At 47.6% G+C, this 22,500-nt stretch overlaps 2 protein-coding genes across 4 annotated transcripts in view; both read left to right on the top strand.

Moving 5' to 3' along the window:
- wwp2 (WW domain containing E3 ubiquitin protein ligase 2) overlaps window positions 1-10,868 on the top strand; it is a 48,236-nt gene extending 37,368 nt beyond the window's left edge. The window contains 8 exon segments of the mRNA XM_066648803.1: window positions 2,692-2,851; window positions 5,302-5,435; window positions 5,669-5,809; window positions 6,952-7,072; window positions 7,692-7,796; window positions 8,261-8,357; window positions 9,324-9,396; window positions 9,849-10,868. Of these exon segments, the coding sequence (XP_066504900.1) occupies window positions 2,692-2,851; window positions 5,302-5,435; window positions 5,669-5,809; window positions 6,952-7,072; window positions 7,692-7,796; window positions 8,261-8,357; window positions 9,324-9,396; window positions 9,849-9,948 (931 nt within the window). The 3' untranslated portion in view covers window positions 9,949-10,868.
- Window positions 10,869-12,700: 1,832 nt separating this feature from the next.
- The window catches only part of adat1 (adenosine deaminase tRNA specific 1), an 18,166-nt gene continuing 8,366 nt past the window's right edge, over window positions 12,701-22,500 (top strand). For 2 of the 3 annotated variants that reach the window (XM_066650101.1, XM_066650099.1), the window contains exons 1-6: window positions 12,701-12,752; window positions 15,606-15,746; window positions 16,589-16,657; window positions 16,951-17,005; window positions 17,850-17,980; window positions 18,346-18,835. In XM_066650101.1, coding sequence (XP_066506198.1) covers window positions 15,608-15,746; window positions 16,589-16,657; window positions 16,951-17,005; window positions 17,850-17,980; window positions 18,346-18,835 — 884 coding nt within the window. In that variant the 5' untranslated portion in view covers window positions 12,701-12,752; window positions 15,606-15,607. Of the gene's footprint in view, window positions 12,753-12,825; window positions 13,051-15,605; window positions 15,747-16,588; window positions 16,658-16,950; window positions 17,006-17,849; window positions 17,981-18,345; window positions 18,836-22,500 lie in introns of those variants that run through there. The other variant, XM_066650100.1, reaches the window with a different exon arrangement.

Below are 22,500 nucleotides of genomic sequence, written 5' to 3'. Positions count from 1 at the left end.
GGGGCGTGGTCTCCACTCAGAGAGGGGTGTGTTTTCCACTCAGAGAGGGGGCGTGGTCTCCACTCAGAGAGGGGTGTGGTTTCCACTCAGAGAGGGGGCATGGTCTCCACTCAGAGAGGGGTGTGGTTTCCACTCAGAGAGGGGCGTGGTTTCCACTCAGAGAGGGGGCGTGGTCTCCACTCAGAGAGGGGGTGTGGTCTCCAGTCGGAGAGGGGGCGTGGTCTCCACTCGGAGAGGGGGCATGGTTTCCACTCAGAGAGGGGGTGTGGTCTCCATTCAGAGAGGGGGTGTGGTTTCCACTCAGAGAGGGTGTGTGGTCTCCATTCAGAGAGGGGGTGTGGTTTCCACTCAGAGAGGAGCGTGGTCTCCACTCAGAGAGGGGGGAGTGGTTTCCACTCGGAGAGGAGGTGTGGTTTCCACTTAGAGGGGTCGTGGTTTCCACTCAGAGAGGGGCGTGATCTCCACTCAGAGAGGGGGTGTGGTCTCCATTCAGAGAGGGGGTGTGGTTTCCACTCAGAGGGGTGTGGTCTTCTTTTGTAGAGTGGTGTGGTCTCTATTCAGAGAGGGGGGAGTGGTCTCCACTCGGAGAGGGGGCGTGGTCTCCACTCTGAGAGGAGGTGTGGTTTCCACTTAGAGGGGTCGTGGTCTCCACTCAGAGAGGGGGCGTGGTCTCCACTCGGAGAGGGGCGTGATCTCCACTCAGAGAGGGGGTGTGGTCTCCATTCAGAGAGGGGGTGTGGTTTCCACTCAGAGGGGGTGTGGTCTTCTTTTGTAGAGTGGTGTGGTCTCTATTCAGAGAGGGGGGAGTGGTCTCCACTCGGAGAGGGGGCGTGGTCTCCATTCAGAGAGGGGGTGTGGTCTCCACTCTGAGAGGAGGTGTGGTTTCCACTTAGAGGGGTCGTGGTCTCCACTCAGAGAGGGGGTGTGGTCTTCTTTTGTAGAGGGGTGTGGTCTCCATTCAGAGAGGGGAAGTGGGTTCCACTCAGGGAGGGGCGTGGACTCCACTCGGAGAGGGGTGTGGTCTCCATTCAGAGAGGGGGCATGGTTTCCACTCAGAGAGGGTGTGTGGTCTCCATTCAGAGAGGGGTGTGGTCTCCATTCAGAGAGGGGGAGTGGTTTCCACTGGGAGAGGGGTGTGGTCTCCATTCAGAGAGGGGGTGTGGTCTCCACTTTTGGCCAAACACTGTGAGTGAATTTCTCAGAGTGAGATCTCACAGATTTCAGGTCTCTCACTGTCTCTCGTTCACACCACTGCTGAATAAGCCTGACCTTCTAGCCCTCAGACGGCTCTGCAGGAGAAACCCTCATCACACTGTGATTAATACAGACATGTGGTCAGTGTTTATTTCAGCGAAACGTTTGGCCTCATTTTGCAGAGCGTTGCTTTAGTGGCAGTGATCATCACAAAGAGGAGAATCAGGCCGTGACCACAAACCGTTTTCACAAGAACGGCCGACGATTCCACTCTGAACCCTGCAGCGCGGAGTCTCCTCGGTTCTCAAACACTTCCACAGCGTCAGAGAGCGAGCGGTGATGGAGCTCAGAGTTAAGAGAGTTAACACAGCACTGTTTCAACTGCACACTTCAACTCGCGTGACTTTCCCAGATCAGAGCTTCCTCCTCACACACGTCTCCTCCTGCTCCAAACATCACCATGTCGTCCATTAATCACTTTGTTATTTTACGCTTCAGCTCACAGCACACCTTTGTTCTGTCGTGTTCTTTGTGTAGAACAGGTCCTGCTCTGTTTGTGGAGGTTCTTAAGTCCATATTTGATGTTTACACTCCCATTGATCACAGACTTTGACTTTGTCAGAGTTGTGTTTTGATTAAATAATCTCCACTGATTCAGATCTGTATTATTTCAGGGAGGTTATTTTCTCCATGGTTTATTTTGTTTGGAGCGTCTTATCCCTCGGACTGACGTCTCCTGTCTCCAGCTCCGCTGTCTCACCAGGCACAGGCTCAGTGTCCGTTTACTCAGTGTGTGTGTGTGTGTGTGTGTGTGAATGCAGCGAAATTGTAAACAGAAGCAGAGGCTGATGCCAAAACTCAGTTCACACGTCTCCTCAGAAGAAAGCATCCTCAGAGCATGGGGTTTATAAATAGCCTGGTCACATGTCGCAATGTTCAATACATAATGTTCTCTTCCAAGCGTGTTGAAGTGAGGAAACAGAATCAGCAGTTAGTGTTATTGTCTTTTACCTGCCTTTGATTCTCTCTCTCTCTCTCTCTCTCTCTCTCTCTCTCTCTCTCTGTCTCTCTATCTCTCTCCCTGTCTCTCTCTCTCTCTCTCTCTTTCTCTGTTTCTCTCTTTCTTTCTCTCTTTCTCCCTCTCTCTCCCTCTGTTTCTCTTTCTTTCTCTCTCTCTCTCTCTCTGTTTCTGTTTCTCTCTGTTTCTCCCTCTCTCTCTCTCTCTCTCTGTTTCTCTCTCTTTCTCTCTCTCTCTCTCTCTCTCTCTCTCTCTCTGTTTCTGTTTCTCTCTGTTTCTCCCTCTCTCTCTCTCTCTGTTTCTCTCTCTTTCTCTCTCTCTTTCTTTCTCTCTCTCTCTCTCTCTCGCTCTCTCTTTCTCTCTCTCTCTCTCTCTCTCTCTCTCTCTTTCTTCCTCTTTCTCCCTCTCTCTCTCTCTCTCTCTCTCCTTCTCTCTCTCTCTATCTCTCTCTCTCTCTCTCTCTCTCTCTCTCTCAACAGGGAGTGGTTCTTCTTGTTGTCTCATGAGGTTCTGAACCCCATGTACTGTTTGTTTGAATACGCTGGGAAAAACAACTACTGCCTGCAGATTAACCCCGCCTCCTCCATCAACCCTGATCACCTGACCTACTTCCGCTTCATTGGCCGCTTCATCGCCATGGTGAGTGTGTGTGTGTGTGTGTGTGTGTGTGTGTGTGTGTCTAATAAATGGGTGTGAATCTGTTTATTTTAATTGTGTGCGGGAAAAAATATTGTGACAAACTGAGCTCCAAAAAGAGAGAGTTTGCTGTTCGCGTGAATTTACTTTTTCTGAGTTCAATCCAATGGATGAAATAACGATAATAAACGATATAAATGTATAATTACCGCCGGCCCCCGTCGACAGGCGCAGACTTCACAGATTCAGTCAAATGTGTGGTGAAAATATTAGCAAAACATTACAGGAAGCTCCTGAACAGTGACCTGAATTTGCCGCGTCACGTTGAACCTCCATCAGTGCAGTGATGCGTAGCGCCCCCTGCAGTAGCCCCGCCCCCTACAGGAGACCCGCCCCCTCTCTCTCCTGAGAGGTCTGAGCTGTGTTCACCTCGCGCCTCTTTTCTCTCTTTGTTCGGACCGTCGCCTGTCGTTGGGACACGTGTGTGGTCCGTCTGCGACGGCTGCGTCTGCGCTGATCGTATACAGTACACAGCTGTTCCCAGCGTCTGCAGCGCGCCAGGGAGCGGTCAGAAGAGAGACGGGGACGTGGAGGTTACACCGCGTCTTTAAAGACAGTCGAGCGTCAGAAATGACCCACCATTGTACGACAGGAGACTCATCCCGAGTAAGGGGTTAATTAAAGGGTGAGGTAATGTCTCGATGAAAACTCTAGCATTAACCAGGGCTCTTTATTTTTAAATAGTTCTCCTCCTTATTTCTGTCATTAGTTAATAACCACCTGTGACTTTACTTCATCATTTATATGACTTTTATTCATCTTATTACTTTATAAGACTTTTCTTTTCTTACCATCGCTTAATTGTAAAGTGTCCTTGAGTTTGTGAAAGGCAGTGTGTGAGTGTTATTATTATTATATTATTATTACGTTTCCCAAATCCCAGTCGGTTTATTCCAGAGACACTCTGACTGCGTCTCTTTCCTTTCCCAGTTATACACACAGCTGAGGAATTACACTTTTAAAATTCCTAAACGCTGAATATTGGAGATGATTTAAAGCCGAAGCAGTGTTCATTCCCCCTCCACACACTCCACACACTGCACACGTGGCGTCTACAGAAGACTTTCAGTAAATGTTCACGTGCCGAATGCAGACGTGAACGTGTGCCCAGTTCAGCACCTGTTCCTTTAAATGATAATGAGCCGCTCGCTGTTCACCCCGACCCCGAGCGCACAGCAGTGAGGAGCGAGGAGCAGAAGCTCTGGTTTTTAGCCGTTTTCACTCTGTTCTCTTTCTTCTCCGTTTTTACTCAGTGCTCTTATTTCTCCGCGCTCGTTGTGTCTGTTTTGCTGAGTTTAACCTCGTCTTTGTGCTCTCACATAAACACGGGTCCAGCGCTGTGATTGGACAGACTCAGACGAGGGGGCGGGGCCATTCTAAAGTCTCTGCACTTGATGTCAAAAGTGCAGCAGAATCAGAGCGGCTCGTTTTATCCCGTGTTTCTGACTCAGGCAGCGCACAGAAAACTGACTGGGGTCTTGTTTCACAGTGTGTGGGTTGGTGGGCTCCAGATCCACACTTTAATGTGAACATTTGTTGAACAAGGGACTTAATCATAATGTGTTGCCTTTAAATTAAAAACAGTTTTCCTTGTTGGTTTCTTTCCATCGCTTATAACCTGAAGAGGTTTTCCTGTAACAGATGCTCTCAGGTGTGTGTGTGTGTGTGTGTGTGTGTGTGTGTGTGTGTGTGTTTATTTCTGAGTGTGTTTACTGTAATCTACAGTTGGAAAGTTTGGCTGTGCTGCTCAGATATAAACAAGGGCAGTTTATGAATATGAACAGTGTTTGTGACGGAGTGAATCACAGCTTTATACCAGCCCATGGTCCAGCTCACTCCGGGAGACAGTCCAGAAACTACAGACCTCAAACACACACACACACACCCCTCTCCCCCACCCCTGCGTATGAGCTCAGTGCCGCACCCTGCCCACACCCGCCAACACTCGGCTATATTTAGTCTAAACTCAAGAGAGGGAACGCCTCGTATAAAGACACTGCTGTTCTCTCTCTCTCTCTCTCAATGTCTCTCTCTCTCTCCCTCTCTCTCTCTCTCTCTCTCCCTCTCTCTCTCTCTCTCTCTCTCTCTCTCTCTCTGTCTCTCTCTCTCTCCCTCACACAGGGACTAACAGAGCTGTATGAATATTGTATGATGTATCATTATGAATCCTATTATATATGATTTGATTATATAATTATTTGATTAAATTCATGATCATTGTTTAACAACAAGCTGAACCTTCTTTATAAAATCTACACTGACGTATGCTCAGTCTCAGACTCCCAGTGAACTCTCTTCCTCTGTCTCTGTGCACCTTTGTCCCAGTGAAACACTCTGAACTGTGCTGAATGAATGAATGAATGAATGTGTCTGCGGTGTGTGTCCTGCTGTAGGCGCTGTACCACGGGAAGTTTATTGATACAGGCTTCACGCTGCCGTTCTACAAGCGAATGCTCAACAAGAAACCCACCCTGAAAGACCTGGAGTCCATCGACCCCGAGTTCTATAACTCCATCATGTGGGTCAAGTAAGTACACACACACACACACACACACTGCTCTCACACACAGCCAGTCCCCGTCTGATCCCAGTACAGTTGGTGTTAAATAGCTGTGTGTGAATGTCACTAAAAGCTGAACTCTGTAATAAAGTGTGGAGTGTGTTAAAGTGAATGTGTGTGTGTGAGTGTAACTGTATGAAGTGTGAAGTGTAGGTGTGTGTGTGTGTGTGTAAAATGACGCTGTGTGTTGTGTGCTGCAGGGAGAATGATCTGGAGGAGTGTGGGGTGGAGCTGTACTTCGCTCAGGACATGGAGATCCTGGGGAAAGTTTCCACTCATCAGCTGAAGGACGACGGGGAAAACGAGCTTGTCACCCGCGACAACAAGGAGGAGTACATCAGGTACTGGCCACGCCCCCTGCTGGTACTGCAATAGCACTGTTATTTGTGTTCGGAGGGTGTGGAGTTTGGGATTAGGGTTTGGAGGTTGGGATTGGTATTAGGGTTTGGGATTAGGATTAGGGTTGTGAGTTTGGGATTAGGATTAAAGTTGTGAGTTTGGGATTAGGATTAAAGTTGGGAGTTTGGGATTAGGGTTGTGAGTTTGGGATTAGGGTTGTGAGTTTGGGATTAGGATTAAAGTTGTGAGTTTGGGATTGGGATTAAAGTTGGGAGTTTGGGATTAGGGTTAGGGTTTGGAGGTTGGGATTGGGATTAGGGTTTGGGATTAGGATTGGGAGTTTGGAATTGGGATTAATGTTGGGAGCTTGGGATTGGGATTAAGGTTGGGAGTTTGGGATTAGGGTTAGGGATTGGAGGTTGGGACTGGGATTAGGGTTTGGGATTATGATTAGGGTTGTGAGTTTGGGATTGGGATTAAAGTTGGGAGTTTGGGATTAGGGTTAGAGTTTGGAGGTTGGGATTGGGATTAAGGGTTAGGGTTTGGAGGTTGGGATTGGGATTAGGATTGGGAGTTTGGAATTGGGATTAATGTTGGGAGTTTGGGATTGGGATTAAGGTTGGGAGTTTGGGATTAGGGTTAGGGATTGGAGGTTGGGACTGGGATTAGGGTTTGGGGTTTGGGATTAGGATTAGGGTTGGGAGTTTGGGATTGGGATTAAAGTTGGGAGTTTGGGATTGGGATTAAGGTTGGGAGTTTGGGATTAGGGTTAGGGTTTGGAGGTTGGGATTGGGATTAAGATTTGGAGTTTGTTTTGGATTAAGGTTTGGAGTTTGGGATTGGGATTAATGTTTGGAGTTTGTTTGGGATTGGGGAGGAGTTTGGGATTGGGATTAATGTTTGGAGTTTGTTTGGGATTAAGGTTTGGAGTTTGATTGGGATTAGAGTTTGGAGTTTGGGATTAGGGTTTGGGGTTTGGATTAATGTTTGGAGTTTGTTTGGGATTGAGGTGGAGTTTGGGATTGCAGTGCAGTTTAGAGTTAGGGCTTAAGTTTGGGATTGAGATTAGGATTATAGCTGGGTTTAATGTTGCATTAAGCTTGTGGAAGGGCTGTTGTTTACCCGGCCGTGTGTCTGCGCTCAGTTTGTTGACAGACTGGAGGTTTACTCGAGGGGTGGAGGAGCAGACCAAGGCTTTTCTGGATGGATTTAATGAGGTGGTTCCGCTCGAGTGGCTGCGATACTTCGATGAGAAGGAGCTGGAGGTGGGTGCAGCCGGCTCTGACTTTACACCAGCAGTTCTTCAACTGTTTTAGTTCAGGTTTTAAGGTCCTTTTGCTGACAGTAAACTCATATATTTATTTTTCAGTCTGTCCCAAACCTAGTGAGCTGTCGACATTTTACATCACTCCCGACATGTGGGCTGTCCCAACTCTTAGGCACCTTAAATACTCTGCCTACCGAGACACCTTAATCCGGCTGAATTTTAAGGCGACATTGAACAGTTCCATCAAGTCGCAAAGGCAATGCCATGCTGCACCGCAAACACAACTCCTGACAGTTCCACTCTTCTCCCAGAGCAGTCATCATTAACATCGCAATAGAAACGTGACGAGCAGGATCCATGAGGGAAGTAACCACCGGTCGCGGGCGGTGGGTGGTTACAGGTCGTACCTGATGAGGACGGACGACTGGCAGAGCGCTGCCTGCTCCCCTGAGCTCACTAGGTTTTGGGACAGACCTTTTATTATCTTCTTAAACGACTGTCAGAAAGGTTTCAGAATGAAAGTGTCAGCGCAGTCTCAGAACATCACAATGATCCAGAGTCCAGCTCTGTCCTGGTTTTTAAATTCTGACCTGTGATCTGTGTCTCACCTCTCGCAGCTGATGCTCTGTGGGATGCAGGAGATCGATCTCAGTGACTGGCAGAAAAACACCATCTATCGCCATTACACCAAGAACAGCAAACAGATTCACTGGTTCTGGCAGGTGAGTAGAACCGGGCTGGGTTTGTTTATTTATTTATCTTTACTTTTATAGAGCACCTTTCTAGACACAGAGGGACGTTTTACAATCAGCACTGCCATTCCAATCAACATGCAACACACACACACACACACACACACCAAACACGCACAGCGTCCTCTCGACCAGGAGCGAGCGTCCACCTGGAGGACTGCATCGGGCACCAGGGTTTCACCCAGGAGAGAGAGAACATCCATATCTGGGCTCACACACACACACACACACACACACACACACTCATTGACTTACACAAACCAGAGACCCCGGAGGAAACCCACGCAGACACAGAGAGAACATGGAAACTCCACCCAGATGGGATTTAAACCCAAAATCAAAGCACTGAGAGGCGAACGTCCTCGTCCACCGTGTGTGTGTGTGTGTGTGTGTGTGTGTGTGTGTGTTAATGCTCTGTGACCTGTCGTCTGTAGGTAGTGAAGGAGATGGACAATGAGAAGCGGATCCGGCTGCTGCAGTTCGTCACTGGGACCTGCAGACTCCCCGTGGGCGGCTTCGCTGAACTCATTGGTAAAATGACAGATTCATACATCATTTAAAGTAACACTACGTATAGTTTTTATTGAAAATTTACAGCTGTAGGGGGAGCCCAGGAGCAAAATCCCAAACCTTACCCACTGTTGCTTTAAAGCTGGTCTTGGTGCAGTTTTGTACTTTTGTTGGAAATGAAAGAGACAGCAGTAAAAAAACGGCCCGTATTTACTTCTTGAAATCACTCAATATGAAAGATGCTTGTGTTTACATTTTAACCAGCGAGGGCTTCAAACCCCCACATTTACGTAGTGCTTCTTTCACCGAGTGTAGGGGCTGGCTCCAGATTGATTCGATCTCCGGTGATGCCTCAGCCTCTGAAGCGGGGGACTTAGAGAGTACACTGGGGATCTTTCTCTCTGGTAGGGCCCTCCCTCTCTAAATCTGAGCAGTGTGTGTGTTCTCCTCAGGGGAGTTGAGCTGTCCAGAGTCGTTCATAAAGAAGCAGTGGACTGGCCTCAGGTCTCTCAGAGGCACTCACTAGCGTAGTTATGATTCGGTTCCTTTTATTTTTACTTGTGCTACACAAACCTTCATAAAAAACACAAGCATAAAAACAGACAGCAGTCCTGTACTCACCGGAGTCCTCAGGCACTCTGCTCCCTTTATTAGGATGAGGATCCTAGTCGATGTAGGTACGGTTCTTAAACCTGTGTAATCTGCAGATCGCTACTTTAAACCTCCTTCTTGAAGAGAGAAGCCTGATCCGGGTCAGAAACCATTCTTCTCCTCAAGTTCAGCACACGTCAGCAAACATCAGTTTACACCCTGTATTTGTTTACTCAAGGCTCCTGACGGTCTGGGGCTGTTTTTACGATCACCAGGCTGTAACTGGACCTTTAAAAACTGCAGGACTTTCCTTTATTAGCTTCAAAGGCTCATACACAGTCACACCACAGCTTTTTATCCACCGTTAACGTCACTTCACCTTCTCCTCCTCCTCAGGGAGCAACGGCCCACAGAAGTTCTGCATTGACAAAGTGGGGAAGGAGACCTGGCTGCCGAGGAGCCACACCTGGTGAGCCTCACTTCCTCATACGATTGGCTGAATTGTAATTGTAAGTGGAACGTCTGCTAAGTTCACGTGATGCCTGTGGAACACGAGCCACAATGAAAAGCAGACCCCTGTTACACTGTTCTTTCAGAGTTCTGGCTCTTCACTGAAAATCAGTAGTGTTTTAGCTCCCGAAGGACACCGTGGTCTAAGCCCTGTCCCTGTCCCCAGGAGACCCCCGTGGTGCCTAGACCATTTACAGATGGGGGCAGTGTTAGAGTCGGGAACGGAGCGCAGTAACACTGTGTTTTTAGGTTATTTTCAGTAAAATGAGAATTGCCATAAACCGACAGAGGAGTGGCTCAGTGGTTAATTCCTCTCCAAAGATTTCAGAAAAAACGTCCACAAATATTCATTTGTTCAGAAAAAGCTTTGGTGTTGTTTCTAAATGAATTTGCTCTCGTTGATGAACACAGCTTCAACCGCCTGGACCTGCCGCCGTACAGGAACCTGGAGCAGCTCCGAGAGAAGCTGCTGTTCGCCATCGAGGAGACGGAGGGTTTCGGCCAGGAGTGAGGGGGTTAAAGTAAACCTGGACCAAGTGTGGAGGGGGCGGAGTCGGTTTCACTCACCTGCTGAGACAGCTTTGGGGGAGGGGCCAGTTCAACATTAAAAGATACACATAGAATTTTCAGTAAAAAACTATTAAAGATATTAGCGCAATGTTATTATTCTGATTGTTAAAGGCTAAAGGTGTGAAATATTAGACCTGACACCTGCAATAACCGCTTCCTCTTCACCGTGGCGACAGGTCACCTGACCTGCTGTGAGCCAATTAGACTCTAGACACTTATGAAACATCCAAAAGTAGTCACTTTTACGTGAAGAGATTTTATTCCTTATTCCTTACAGAGGATTTCTATTGGTCCATTCATCATGACATTCCCACACAATGTTAAAGACAGCTGCTGTAGAACAGATGCGTAGCGCCCTCTTGTGGAGCGTTTCCTAAAGGTGTGAGTGAGTATGAGTGTGAGTGAGTTCCGTAAGGTGCTTCTCCTGTAAAAATAAATATCAGAAACAAATCGATTACTTCTTGTACGCTGAATCATCCACCAGACGTCAGAGAGACAGGAACAGCGCCCCCTGTCCTGGAGAAACAGAAGCACACCCTGCAAAGACAGACCTGGTGAATTGTCATAGAACTGAACCAATAAATTTCTTCAGCTCTCAGTAAAACGCCGCTAAGCCAAACGCTTCGCACCTGCAGCACACGGGAGATGATTCCGTACCTGAACAGGACCGAGATGGAGTCTGAGTGTGTGGTGCGAGCGAGGGACAGCGAGGACTCACACGTGATTAGACTGAATATGGTTTTAATTCTGTGATTATTTTCGTTCTGTGTGAATCGATGCGTTGTTGTGTACAGAGTCGATGGGAGTTCTGCTGTGGTTTGGGAGCAAAACAATGATTGTACAAAAATCCATGATTAAAAACCATATGTACATCTTAGTCTCTGATTCACTTATTCACACAAAACAGCCGTAGGAAACTCAGGTGTGTGTGTGTGTGTGTGTGTGTGTCAAACTGTCCACAGGTGTGTGTGTGTGTGTGTGCGTGTGTGTGTGTGACTGGGTGAGTGTGTGTGTGTGTGTGTGTGAAAATGTCCACAGGCGTGTGTGTGAGTGACTGGGTGAGTGTGTGAAACAGTCGACAGGTGTGTGTGTGAGTGACTGGGTGAGTGTGTGTGTGTGTGTGTGTGTGTGTGAAACTGTCCACAGGTGTGTGTGGGTGACTGTGTGAGTGACTGGGTGAGTGTGTGGTGTCCGGTCTAGGGTCCAGAGTCACACTGAACAGGATGAAGTGCTCACAGAAGATGAATGAATGAAGCTATACTTTGAACAGATTCAGTGATGTGTGATTAATCATCAGGATCAAACCTGGTGCCGTTTGGTTTTATTTGATGGAGGTTAAGGCAGATGAATTTGGATCACTTCTGGTTCTATTAAAAATAACAAGAATACATATAACCTTCAGTGTCATGACAGTGATTAAGAAAATGTTTTACGGGTTGGTTCCTAACACACAGCCCGAGTGATGAGCATCTGAGGGGTGTTCCACCCTCGTCATAAGGCTGCAGTGTCAGTGAATGTTGGGCATTTCCTGAACGATTTCGTCGATAAGTGACCAATCGAGGCGCCCCTTGGTGTTCAGCTTCATCCATCTGCGGCAACTTTCAGCATCACATTCATTCAGAACTGAAGGCTCTGTTTCACAAAAAGCTCTGGACCAAGTCAGGTTCATAAACCACTTCCACAGCAGCTCCTGATCTGGACGCTTTGGGATCTGTGTTTTGTGATAAAACATACAGAAAAAAGGCAAACCAATGTCAATCGATTCATTCACGGCCTGTCCCAGAGTTCACACGTGTGCTGTTGTGTTCATTTGTTTTCTGGGAATTGTCCAAGTGTGACCCTTTTCTTAAATATGTACAAAAACGGTTCTCGAAGGAAAGCTCACTGAGCAGACAGTGACCTCACTGTGGTGGTAATAAGCCGCTAACCACACTTCACCACATTAGTGAAGTTCTGTTGCTGTCTCCAAAACACCAGAGAAGTCAATCAATGCCACGAGAACACTGCCAACAGCTCCTTTGACAAAAACACATTCAAGGCCTTAAACAGTAAAAACACTGTCACAGAAGTGTACCCTTCATCAGGTGTGGACTCACTGGGACAGGTCTCTTTTCCCTGCTGCGTTTGACAGATCCTTCTGATTGAGAGAGACATCAGTGATGAGCTGCCTCTCCACTGCAGCCTTGGTGTTGGGGTCAAACCAGCTTCTGATCATATGTTTGATGTTTAATACATTCACTTCAAAGAAACACAATCAGTCCAGTGAAGGGTGGGAACAGTAGACACACAGTAACTCTAAACGACCCTAAAACCAATACATGTGGCCAATATTTATCAGTATGATATGTTTAATTTAGTGTGGAATTAATCACAGTATGAAGAGCCACTTGTCTTTATAAAATTATGGAGAAATAATGGAGATTTATTTTTCTCACGGTATTAATATGAAATGCGGAATAAAACAATTATTTCTATTGTTTGATATTTTTATGACATTACAGTTTTTAGTTGGTTTTATTTTTTGCTTGAATTTTCTAAATATTGGAAAACATTACGCACAGTGAAAATATCTTAGGGAAAGTTTAATGGTGTTATAATTTTGACAGCTAAAAAATCATGCTGTCCACTAAACACATAAACTATATAATTGTAAATATATTTAACATAGATTTCGTGTGTCCCACATAGGGACTCTTAATTTGAAACGCGGTCTACGCGGATTGTTCAGCCCTGAAGTTTACAAAAGTACGAGCTTTCTTTTAAATATTTCAGCTGCAGTTTGTTATTTTATTATTATTATTACTATTTAATTTGTGGTTTAAGGGGAATTATATGGCGCTATAAAAGAGATAAAGAGCGCAGACGAAGCTAGAGCTCACGTCTTATCCGAATTGTTCACTCCACCTTAAAACGTGCAGCTTTACATTAGATCTGGGGTCATTGTTGTCTTACTGCTGCACGATTTAAGGTGGAACTCCTCATTGCCAAAATGTCTACTGCTCAGTTTCAGATGGAATTTAAGATTCTGCTGCAGCTTTAAACGGTGCATTTATTTTGGAACGAGAAATAATATTTTGAACCCGTTTTCTGTGCCGTGTTTTTACTGTTTCTCTGTGCCGTGTTTTTACTGTTTCTCTGTGCTGTGTTTTTACTGTTTCTCTGTGCTGTGTGTTTTTACTGTTTCTCTGTGCCGTGTTTTTACTGTTTCTCTGTGCCGTGTTTTTACTGTTTCTCTGTGCTGCTGTTTTTACTGTTTCTCTGTGCTGTGTGTTTTTACTGTTTCTCTGTGCTGTGTGTTTTTACTGTTTCTCTGTGCTGTGTGTTTTTATTGTTTCTCTGTGCTGTGTGTTTTTATTGTTTCTCTGTGCTGTGTGTTTTTACTGTTTCTCTGTGCTGTGTGTTTTTACTGTTTCTCTGTGCTGTGTGTTTTTATTGTTTCTCTGTGCTGTGTGTTTTTACTGTTTCTCTGTGCTGTGTGTTTTTACTGTTTCTCTGTGCTGTGTGTTTTTACTGTTTCTCTGTGCTGTGTGTTTTTACTGTTTCTCTGTGCTGTGTGTTTTTACTGTTTCTCTGTGCCGTGTTTTTACTGTTTCTCTGTGCCGTGTTTTTACTGTTTATCTGTGCCGTGTTTTTACTGTTTCTCTGTGCTGTGTGTTTTTACTGTTTCTCTGTGCTGTGTTTTTACTGTTTATCTGTGCCGTGTTTTTACTGTTTCTCTGTGCCGTGTTTTTACTGTTTCTCTGTGCTGTGTTTTTACTGTTTCTCTGTGCTGTGTTTTTAATGTTTCTCTGTGCCGTGTTTTTACTGTTTCTCTGTGCTGTGTGTTTTTACTGTTTCTCTGTGCTGTGTGTTTTTACTGTTTCTCTGTGCCGTGTTTTTACTGTTTCTCTGTGCCGTGTTTTTACTGTTTCTCTGTGCTGCTGTTTTTACTGTTTCTCTGTGCTGTGTGTTTTTACTGTTTCTCTGTGCTGTGTGTTTTTACTGTTTCTCTGTGCTGTGTGTTTTTACTGTTTCTCTGTGCTGTGTGTTTTTACTGTTTCTCTGTGCTGTGTTTTTACTGTTTCTCTGTGCCGTGTTTTTACTGTTTCTCTGTGCCGTGTTTTTAATGTTTCTCTGTGCCGTGTTTTTACTGTTTCTCTGTGCTGTGTGTTTTTACTGTTTCTCTGTGCTGTGTGTTTTTACTGTTTCTCTGTGCCGTGTTTTTACTGTTTCTCTGTGCCGTGTTTTTACTGTTTCTCTGTGCTGCTGTTTTTACTGTTTCTCTGTGCTGTGTGTTTTTACTGTTTCTCTGTGCTGTGTGTTTTTATTGTTTCTCTGTGCTGTGTGTTTTTATTGTTTCTCTGTGCTGTGTGTTTTTATTGTTTCTCTGTGCTGTGTGTTTTTACTGTTTCTCTGTGCTGTGTGTTTTTACTGTTTCTCTGTGCTGTGTGTTTTTACTGTTTCTCTGTGCCGTGTTTTTACTGTTTATCTGTGCCGTGTTTTTACTGTTTCTCTGTGCCGTGTTTTTACTGTTTCTCTGTGCCGTGTTTTTACTGTTTCTCTGTGCCGTGTTTTTACTGTTTCTCTGTGCCGTGTTTTTACTGTTTCTCTGTGCCGTGTTTTTACTGTTTCTCTGTGCTGTGTGTTTTTACTGTTTCTCTGTGCTGTGTGTTTTTACTGTTTCTCTGTGCCGTGTTTTTACTGTTTCTCTGTGCTGTGTGTTTTTACTGTTTCTCTGTGCTGTGTGTTTTTACTGTTTCTCTGTGCCGTGTTTTTACTGTTTCTCTGTGCTGTGTGTTTTTACTGTTTCTCTGTGCTGCTGTTTTTACTGTTTCTCTGTGCTGTGTGTTTTTACTGTTTCTCTGTGCTGTGTGTTTTTACTGTTTCTCTGTGCTGTGTGTTTTTACTGTTTCTCTGTGCTGTGTGTTTTTACTGTTTCTCTGTGCCGTGTGTTTTTATTGTTTCTCTGTGCCGTGTGTTTTTACTGTTTCTCTGTGCCGTGTGTTTTTACTGTTTCTCTGTGCCGTGTGTTTTTACTGTTTCTCTGTGCCGTGTGTTTTTACTGTTTCTCTGTGCCGTGTGTTTTTACTGTTTCTCTGTGCCGTGTTTTTACTGTTTCTCTGTGCTGTGTGTTTTTACTGTTTCTCTGTGCTGTGTGTTTTTACTGTTTCTCTGTGCTGTGTGTTTTTACTGTTTCTCTGTGCCATGTTTTTACTGTTTCTCTGTGCCGTGTTTTTACTGTTTCTCTGTGCTGCTGTTTTTACTGTTTCTCTGTGCTGTGTGTTTTTACTGTTTCTCTGTGCTGTGTGTTTTTACTGTTTCTCTGTGCTGCTGTTTTTACTGTTTCTCTGTGCTGCTGTTTTTACTGTTTCTCTGTGCTGCTGTTTTTACTGTTTCTCTGTGCTGTGTTTTTACTGTTTCTCTGTGCTGTGTTTTTACTGTTTCTCTGTGCTGTGTGTTTTTACTGTTTCTCTGTGCTGTGTGTTTTTAATGTTTCTCTGTGCTGTTCTTTTTACCGTTTCTCTGTGCTGTATTTTTATGGTTTCTCTGTGCTGTGTTTTTACTGTTTCTCTGTGCTGTGTATTTACTGTTTCTCTGTGCTGTGATTTAACTGTTTAGGAATGTGTGAGAGTGATGAAATTTCTCAGCTGGTGTACGATGTTTATCTCTCACTTCCTCGGAAGGGAAAACCTGAAGCTGGATTGCAGTGGACTTTGCTGGCTGCAGTGCTGAAGATCACAGAGAAAACAGGACACAGTGGTCAGTCATCACAAAACAGTTATCACCTGTGTCCAAAATAGTTTATTGTTTATATTCCATCATTTTGTCTCTGCTATATTCTTGAGGTCTAATAATTAAGTGTTTATTGATCATTTATAATTATATAATTTATTGATAACCAGTTCTGCATTGAGACACAAACTGTACATTTACAGTTTCTTAACAGGGTCCTGGGGTTGTGGGCTTGAGCCCTACTGTGAGGAGTGTGGTGTGTTCTCCCTGTGTCTGCGTGGGTTTCCTCCTGGTGCTCCAATTTCCTCCCACCGTCCAAAACACACACCAGTAGGTGGATTGGTGACTCAAAAGTGTCCGTAGCTGTGAGTGTGGCAGCCTCACCAGGGTGTGTTCCCACCTTGCGCCCAGTGATCCGCCTAGGCTCTGGACCCACCACCGCCCTGAACTGCAGTTTGAGTAAATGAATGAATCTATAATGAGATCAAACCTTAAGCTGCATGTTTGTCAGGTATGGGGAAATGGCGCCCTCTGTGGTGGAAATATGTAATTCCATGAAACATTTCAGGCAGAAACACTCATAAGGAAACCCAACACATGGAGGAGGTTCACCCACGTTTTTTTTTCACAGATAAAACACAGTTTCTGTTTAAGAGCGGAGTGCTCCGGCTTCATGAAACTAAACTTTAACAATGTTTTGAATTAATGCTGTATTTTTTCTAGATGAAGTCAAGTAAACAGCCAACTCCCAGAAATGATTTAATGTTCAATAAACATGTAAACAGTGATACGCCCAGGACAGTCAATAAAAAGTGATCAGCTAAAGAGTATTGATAAGCAGCTGGGGTCTGTTCTCTTCTGTTCTTCAGTCCACAGGGAGGTGGTGGCTTTGGGAACTGGAACCAAGTGCATCGGCCGCTCTGCAATGAGCCCTCGTGGTAAATACAGACGCTTAAACTCAGATGAAGGAGGTGGAGGAGACTTGTTTATGTCATGGGTGCCAGCAGTGTTTTATAAACTTATTTAACTGGTGCCTGATATAAAATTATAATTAGCATCATATCATGAGTTGAAGCCCTGACCTTGTTTACACACTTACATTACATTACATTTTAAGGTTAGAGCAAAATGAATGGAAGTCTACCTATTGTCTACCTATTGTCCCTGTATTTCACAGAAACAAGTGTGTGTGTGTGTGTGTGTGTGTGTGTGTGTGTCCGTTTCTGAACAGGTGATGTTTTGAATGATAGCCACGCAGAGGTGATCGCACGCAGGAGCTGTGTCAGGTGACACACCTTTATCTGTACATAGTCCCTGTTTGACTAGGTGTGTGATTGAGGCAGACGCTGCATCCTGGCTCAGGGTCCTCAGAACAGCTGGGTGTGTGACTGTGTGTGGACACACACACACTTCCGGCAGGACGAGGATGAAGACGACTATCCATTCACCTGTGTTTTATTTGAGGTTTCTGCTCTGCCTTTAGTTGAACAGCTGGTGCGTTCTGGAGCTAATGTTCATGACTTAGAATCCACACTGAGGCTGAGCCCACCCCCAGTTCCCAGTCACACAGAGGTCTCTCTACCACAGCACAGAACGATGATGATAATAACACATTTATATTATTATAGCGCTTTGCAGTAACCCAAAGTGCTTATAGAAGTCCTCAGAACTCTAAACACCAAAAGACAGACGTCAAAGCACAACAAACAAACAAAATACAGAGCATCACATGGAATAAAGGAGTCCATGAAAATCAGGAGTAGCTCATGTTAAGGGGGTCAGGAGCATCAGGTCCCAGTGGACAGTAATAATCACAGTCAGTGCTTCCACTCAGTGTTCTTCAGTCATCTCAGACCAGCTGCAGAAGTAGGATTTTGTATTTATTTATGAAAAGACAAATGTTTCACAGAATGACAACAGCAGCCATTTACTACGTGAAATAATTAATGATTAATGCAGAGAATTACATGATCATTTACTGAATGAATAATAATATAGATTTACAGATATTTCTGGGCATGGTTTAAGACTGACTTTGTGTGTGTGTGTGTGTGTGTGTGTGTGTGTGTGTGTGTGTGTGTGTGTGTGTGTGTGTGTGTGTGTGTGTGTGTGCGTGCGTGCGTGCATTAGGTATTTGATGGAGCAGCTGTGTTTGGCGCTGCGTGGCGACCAGAACTCAGTCTTCTGTCCGGCGAATCAGAACGGGAAGTGGAAACTTCGTCCTGGAATCTCCTTTGTCTTCTTCACAAGCCACACACCTTGTGAGACACACACACACACACGCGCACACACAGAGAGAGAGAGAGAGAGTAGTCAATTAACTGCACTACACTTAAACCTGATCGTCACTTGAATCTCTTTAACTAGAAGAAGGCTTTATTCTCTTCCATTTTTTTAACAAAAGCAAGAAAGTTGTCCCCATTTTTACAAACTATCATTTTGCTGTCATTGTGAACAAATATGGTCCTTATAAAGGTACTAAATAGAAGCCACACACACAACACACACAGAGGCCATCTGTTAGGTAGAACGTACCAGGAGACGTGGCTGCTGCAGAACTGAATGAAGACGAAGCCAGTTTGTGTTTGACATTCGCAGTCTTCTAACATTCCTTTCGCTCGTTCAGGTGGAGACGCCTCCATCGTCCCAATGACTGACAGCCAGGTTCAGCCGTGTCCACCAATAAGATCAGAGGAGGACAGTGAGGCGACCAATCAGGATTCAGAAATGGAAAGTGTGAGATGGAGAGAAGAGTCTGGAGGAGTGAGGAAGAAATTAAAAGTCTCTGAAGAGACACAATCTGGAAACGCTGCAGCTGTGGAGGACTGTGATGTATCTGATGTGCACCGAACCGGGGCCAAGAGTGTTCCCGGGGCACCGGCGGACCCCAAAGGGCCCGGGTTAATGTACCACAGCGTGGGGCTGCTGAGGGTGAAGCCGGGCCGTGGAGAGCCCACTCTGTCGCTTTCCTGCAGCGATAAACTGGCTCGCTGGACTGTGGTGGGCTTCCAGGGTGCGCTGCTGAGCCACTTCCTGCAGGAGGCACTCTATTTCAAAGCCGTGGTGGTGGGGAAGTGTCCGTACAGCCAGCAGGCCATGGAGAGAGCACTGAACAGGTCACGCATACACACTATTCAGTTTCCACTTCACTCAAACAGTAACTGTGTGTTTATTGTGGAATGGTGCATGAGTTATATTCTGGCATGGGGTCTAGAGACTAGCAGAGGGCCTGTAGGGTCCCGGTAGAGGGCCTGTAGGGTCCTGGTAGAGGGCCAGTAGAGGGCCAGTAGAGACCAGTAGAGGGCCAGTAGAGACCGGTAGAAGGCCAGTAGAGACCGGTAGAGGGCCTGTAGGGTCCTGGTAGAGTCCCGGTAGAGGGCCTGTAGAGTCCCGGTAGAGGGCCTGTAGAGTCCCGGTAGAGGGCCTGTAGAGTCCCGGTAGAGGGCCTGTAGAGTCCCAGTAGAGGGCCAGTAGAGTCCTGGCAGAGTCCGGGTAGAGGGCCAGTAGAGGGCCAATAGAGACCGGTAGAGGGCCAGTAGAGGGCCTGTAGAGTCCGGTAGAGTCCCGGTAGAGGGCCAATAGAGACTGGTAGAGGGCCAGTAGAGTCCTGGCAGAGTCCGGGTCGAGGGCCAGTAGAGGGCCAATAGAGACCGGTAGAGGGCCTGTAGAGTCCTGGCAGAGTCCCGGTAGCGGGCCAGTAGAGGGCCTGTAGAGTCCGGTAGAGTCCCGGTAGAGGGCCTGTAGAGTCCGGTAGAGTCCCGGTAGAGGGCCAATAGAGACTGGTAGAGGGCCAGTAGAGTCCTGGTAGAGTCCTGGTAGAGTCCCGGTAGAGACTGGTAGAGGGCCAGTAGAGTCCTGGTAGAGTCCTGGTAGAGTCCCGGTAGAGACTGGTAGAGGGCCTGTAGAGTCCCAGTAGAGACCGGTAGAGGGCCAGTAGAGACCGGTAGAGGGCCTGTAGAGTCCTGGTAGAGTCCCGGTAAAGACCGGTAGAGGGCCTGTAGAGTCCTGGTAGAGTCCCGGTAAAGACCGGAAGAGGGCCTGTAGAGTCCTGGTAGAGTCCCTGTAAAGACCAGTAGATGGCCAGCAGAGTCCTGGCAGAGTCCCGGTAGAGGGCCAGTAGAGTCCCTGTAGAGTCCTGGTAGAGTCCCGGTAAAGACCGGTAGAGGGCCTGTAGAGTCCCGGTAGAGGGCCAGTAGAGACCGGTAGAGGGCCTGTAGAGTCCTGGTAGAGTCCCTGTAAAGACCGGTAGATGGCCAGTAGAGTCCTGGCAGAGTCCCGGTAAAGGGCCAGTAGAGGGCCTGTAGAGTCCGGTAGAAGGCCTGTAGAGTCCTGGTAGAGTCCCAGTAGAGGTCCAGTAGAGGGCCTGTAGAGACCGGTAGAGGGCCAGTAGAGTCCTGGCAGAGTCCCAGTAGAGAGCCAGTAGAGGGCCTGTAGAGTCCTGGTAGAGTCCCAGTAGAGGGCCAGTAGAGGGCCTGTAGAGTCCTGGTAGAGTCCCGGTAGAGGGCCAATAGAGACTGGTAGAGGGCCAGTAGAGTCCCAGTAAAGACCGGAAGAGGGCCTGTAGAGTCCTGGTAGAGTCCCGGTAAGACCGGAAGAGGGCCTGTAGAGTCCTGGTAGAGTCCCGGTAAAGACCAGAAGAGGGCCTGTAGAGTCCTGGTAGAGTCCCGGTAAAGACCAGAAGAGGGCCTGTAGAGTCCTGGTAGAGTCCCGGTAAAGACCGGAAGAGGGCCTGTAGAGTCCCGGTAGAGGGCCAGTAGAGACCGGTAGAGGGCCAGTAGAGACCAGTAGAGGGCCTGTAAAGTCCCGGTAGAGGGCCAGTAGAGACCGGTAGAGGGCCTGTAGAGTCCCGGTAAAGACCGGTAGAGTCCTGGCAGAGTCCCGGTAGAGGGCCAGTAGAGTCCTGGCAGAGTCCCGGTAGAGGGCCTGTAGAGTCCTGGTAGAGTCCCGGTAGAGGTCCAGTAAAGGGCCTGTAGAGACCGGTAGAGGGCCTGTAGAGTCCTGGCAGAGTCCTGGTAGAGGGCCTGTAGAGTCCCGGTAGAGGGCCAATAGAGACCTGGTAGAGGGCCAGTAGAGTCCTTGCAGAGTCCCGGTAGAGAGCCAGTAGAGGGCCTGTAGAGTCCCGGTAGAGGGCCTGTAGAGTCCGGTAGAGTCCCGGTAGAGGGCCAATAGAGACTGGTAGAGGGCCAGTAGAGTCCTTGTAGAGTCCCGGTAGAGACTGGTAGAGGGCCAGTAGAGTCCCAGTAGAGACCGGTAGAGGGCCAGTAGAGACCGGTAGAGGGCCTGTAGAGTCCTGGTAGAGTCCCGGTAAAGACCGGTAGAGGGCCTGTAGAGTCCTGGTAGAGTCCCGGTAAAGACCGGAAGAGGGCCTGTAGAGTCCCGGTAGAGGGCCAGTAGAGACCGGTAGAGGGCCTGTAGAGTCCTGGTAGAGTCCCTGTAAAGACCGGTAGATGGCCAGTAGAGTCCTGGTAGAGGGCCAGTAGAGTCCCTGTAGAGTCCTGGTAGAGTCCCGGTAAAGACCGGTAGAGGGCCTGTAGAGTCCCGGTAGAGGGCCAGTAGAGACCGGTAGAGGGCCTGTAGAGTCCTGGTAGAGTCCCTGTAAAGACCGGTAGATGGCCAGTAGAGTCCTGGCAGAGTCCCGGTAAAGGGCCAGTGGAGGGCCTGTAGAGTCCGGTAGAAGGCCTGTAGAGTCCTGGTAGAGTCCCAGTAGAGGTCCAGTAGAGGGCCTGTAGAGACCGGTAGAGGGCCAGTAGAGTCCTGGCAGAGTCCCAGTAGAGAGCCAGCAGAGGGCCTGTAGAGTCCTGGTAGAGTCCCAGTAGAGGGCCAGTAGAGGGCCTGTAGAGTCCTGGTAGAGTCCCGGTAGAGGGCCAATAGAGACTGGTAGAGGGCCAGTAGAGTCCCGGTAGACACTGGTAGAGGGCCAGTAGAGTCCCAGTAAAGACCGGAAGAGGGCCTGTAGAGTCCTGGTAGAGTCCCGGTAGAGGGCCAATAGAGACTGGTAGAGGGCCAGTAGAGTCCCGGTAGACACTGTTAGAGGGCCAGTAGAGTCTCAGTAAAGACCGGAAGAGGGCCTGTAGAGTCCTGGTAGAGTCCCGGTAAAGACCAGAAGAGGGCCTGTAGAGTCCCGGTAGAGGGCCAGTAGAGACCGGTAGAGGGCCTGTAGAGTCCCGGTAAAGACCGGTAGAGTCCCGGTAGAGGGCCAGTAGAGTCCTGGCAGAGTCCCGGTAGAGGGCCAATAGAGACCAGTAGAGTCCTGGCAGAGTCCCGGTAGAGGGCCTGTAGAGTCCTGGTAGAGTCCCGGTAGAGGTCCAGTAAAGGGCCTGTAGAGACCGGTAGAGGGCCTGTAGAGACCGGCAGAGTCCTGGCAGAGTCCCGGTAGAGGGCCTGTAGAGTCCTGGTAGAGTCCCGGTAGAGGGCCAATAGAGACCTGGTAGAGGGCCAGTAGAGTCCTTGCAGAGTCCCGGTAGAGAGCCAGTAGAGGGCCTGTAGAGTCCTGGTAGAGTCCCGGTAGAGGGCCAGTAGAGGGCCTGTAGAGTCCTGGTAGAGTCCCAGTAGAGGGCCAATAGAGACTGGTAGAGGGCCAGTAGAGTCCTGGTAGAGGGCCAGTAGAGTCCCAGTAGAGACCGGTAGAGGGCCTGTAGAGTCCTGATAAAGACCGGTAGAGTCCCAGCAGAGTCCCGGTAGAGGGCCAATAGAGACCGGCAGAGTCCTGGCAGAGTCCCGGTAGAGGGCCAGTAGAGGGCCTGTAGAGTCTTGGTAGAGGGCCTGTAGAGTCTTGGTAGAG

Source organism: Hoplias malabaricus, chromosome 17 (genome assembly GCF_029633855.1).
Source record: "Hoplias malabaricus isolate fHopMal1 chromosome 17, fHopMal1.hap1, whole genome shotgun sequence".
Taxonomy (NCBI): domain Eukaryota; kingdom Metazoa; phylum Chordata; class Actinopteri; order Characiformes; family Erythrinidae; genus Hoplias; species Hoplias malabaricus.
The sequence above is the reverse complement of the archived record's forward strand: the minus strand, read 5'-3'. Positions and strand labels throughout refer to the sequence as shown.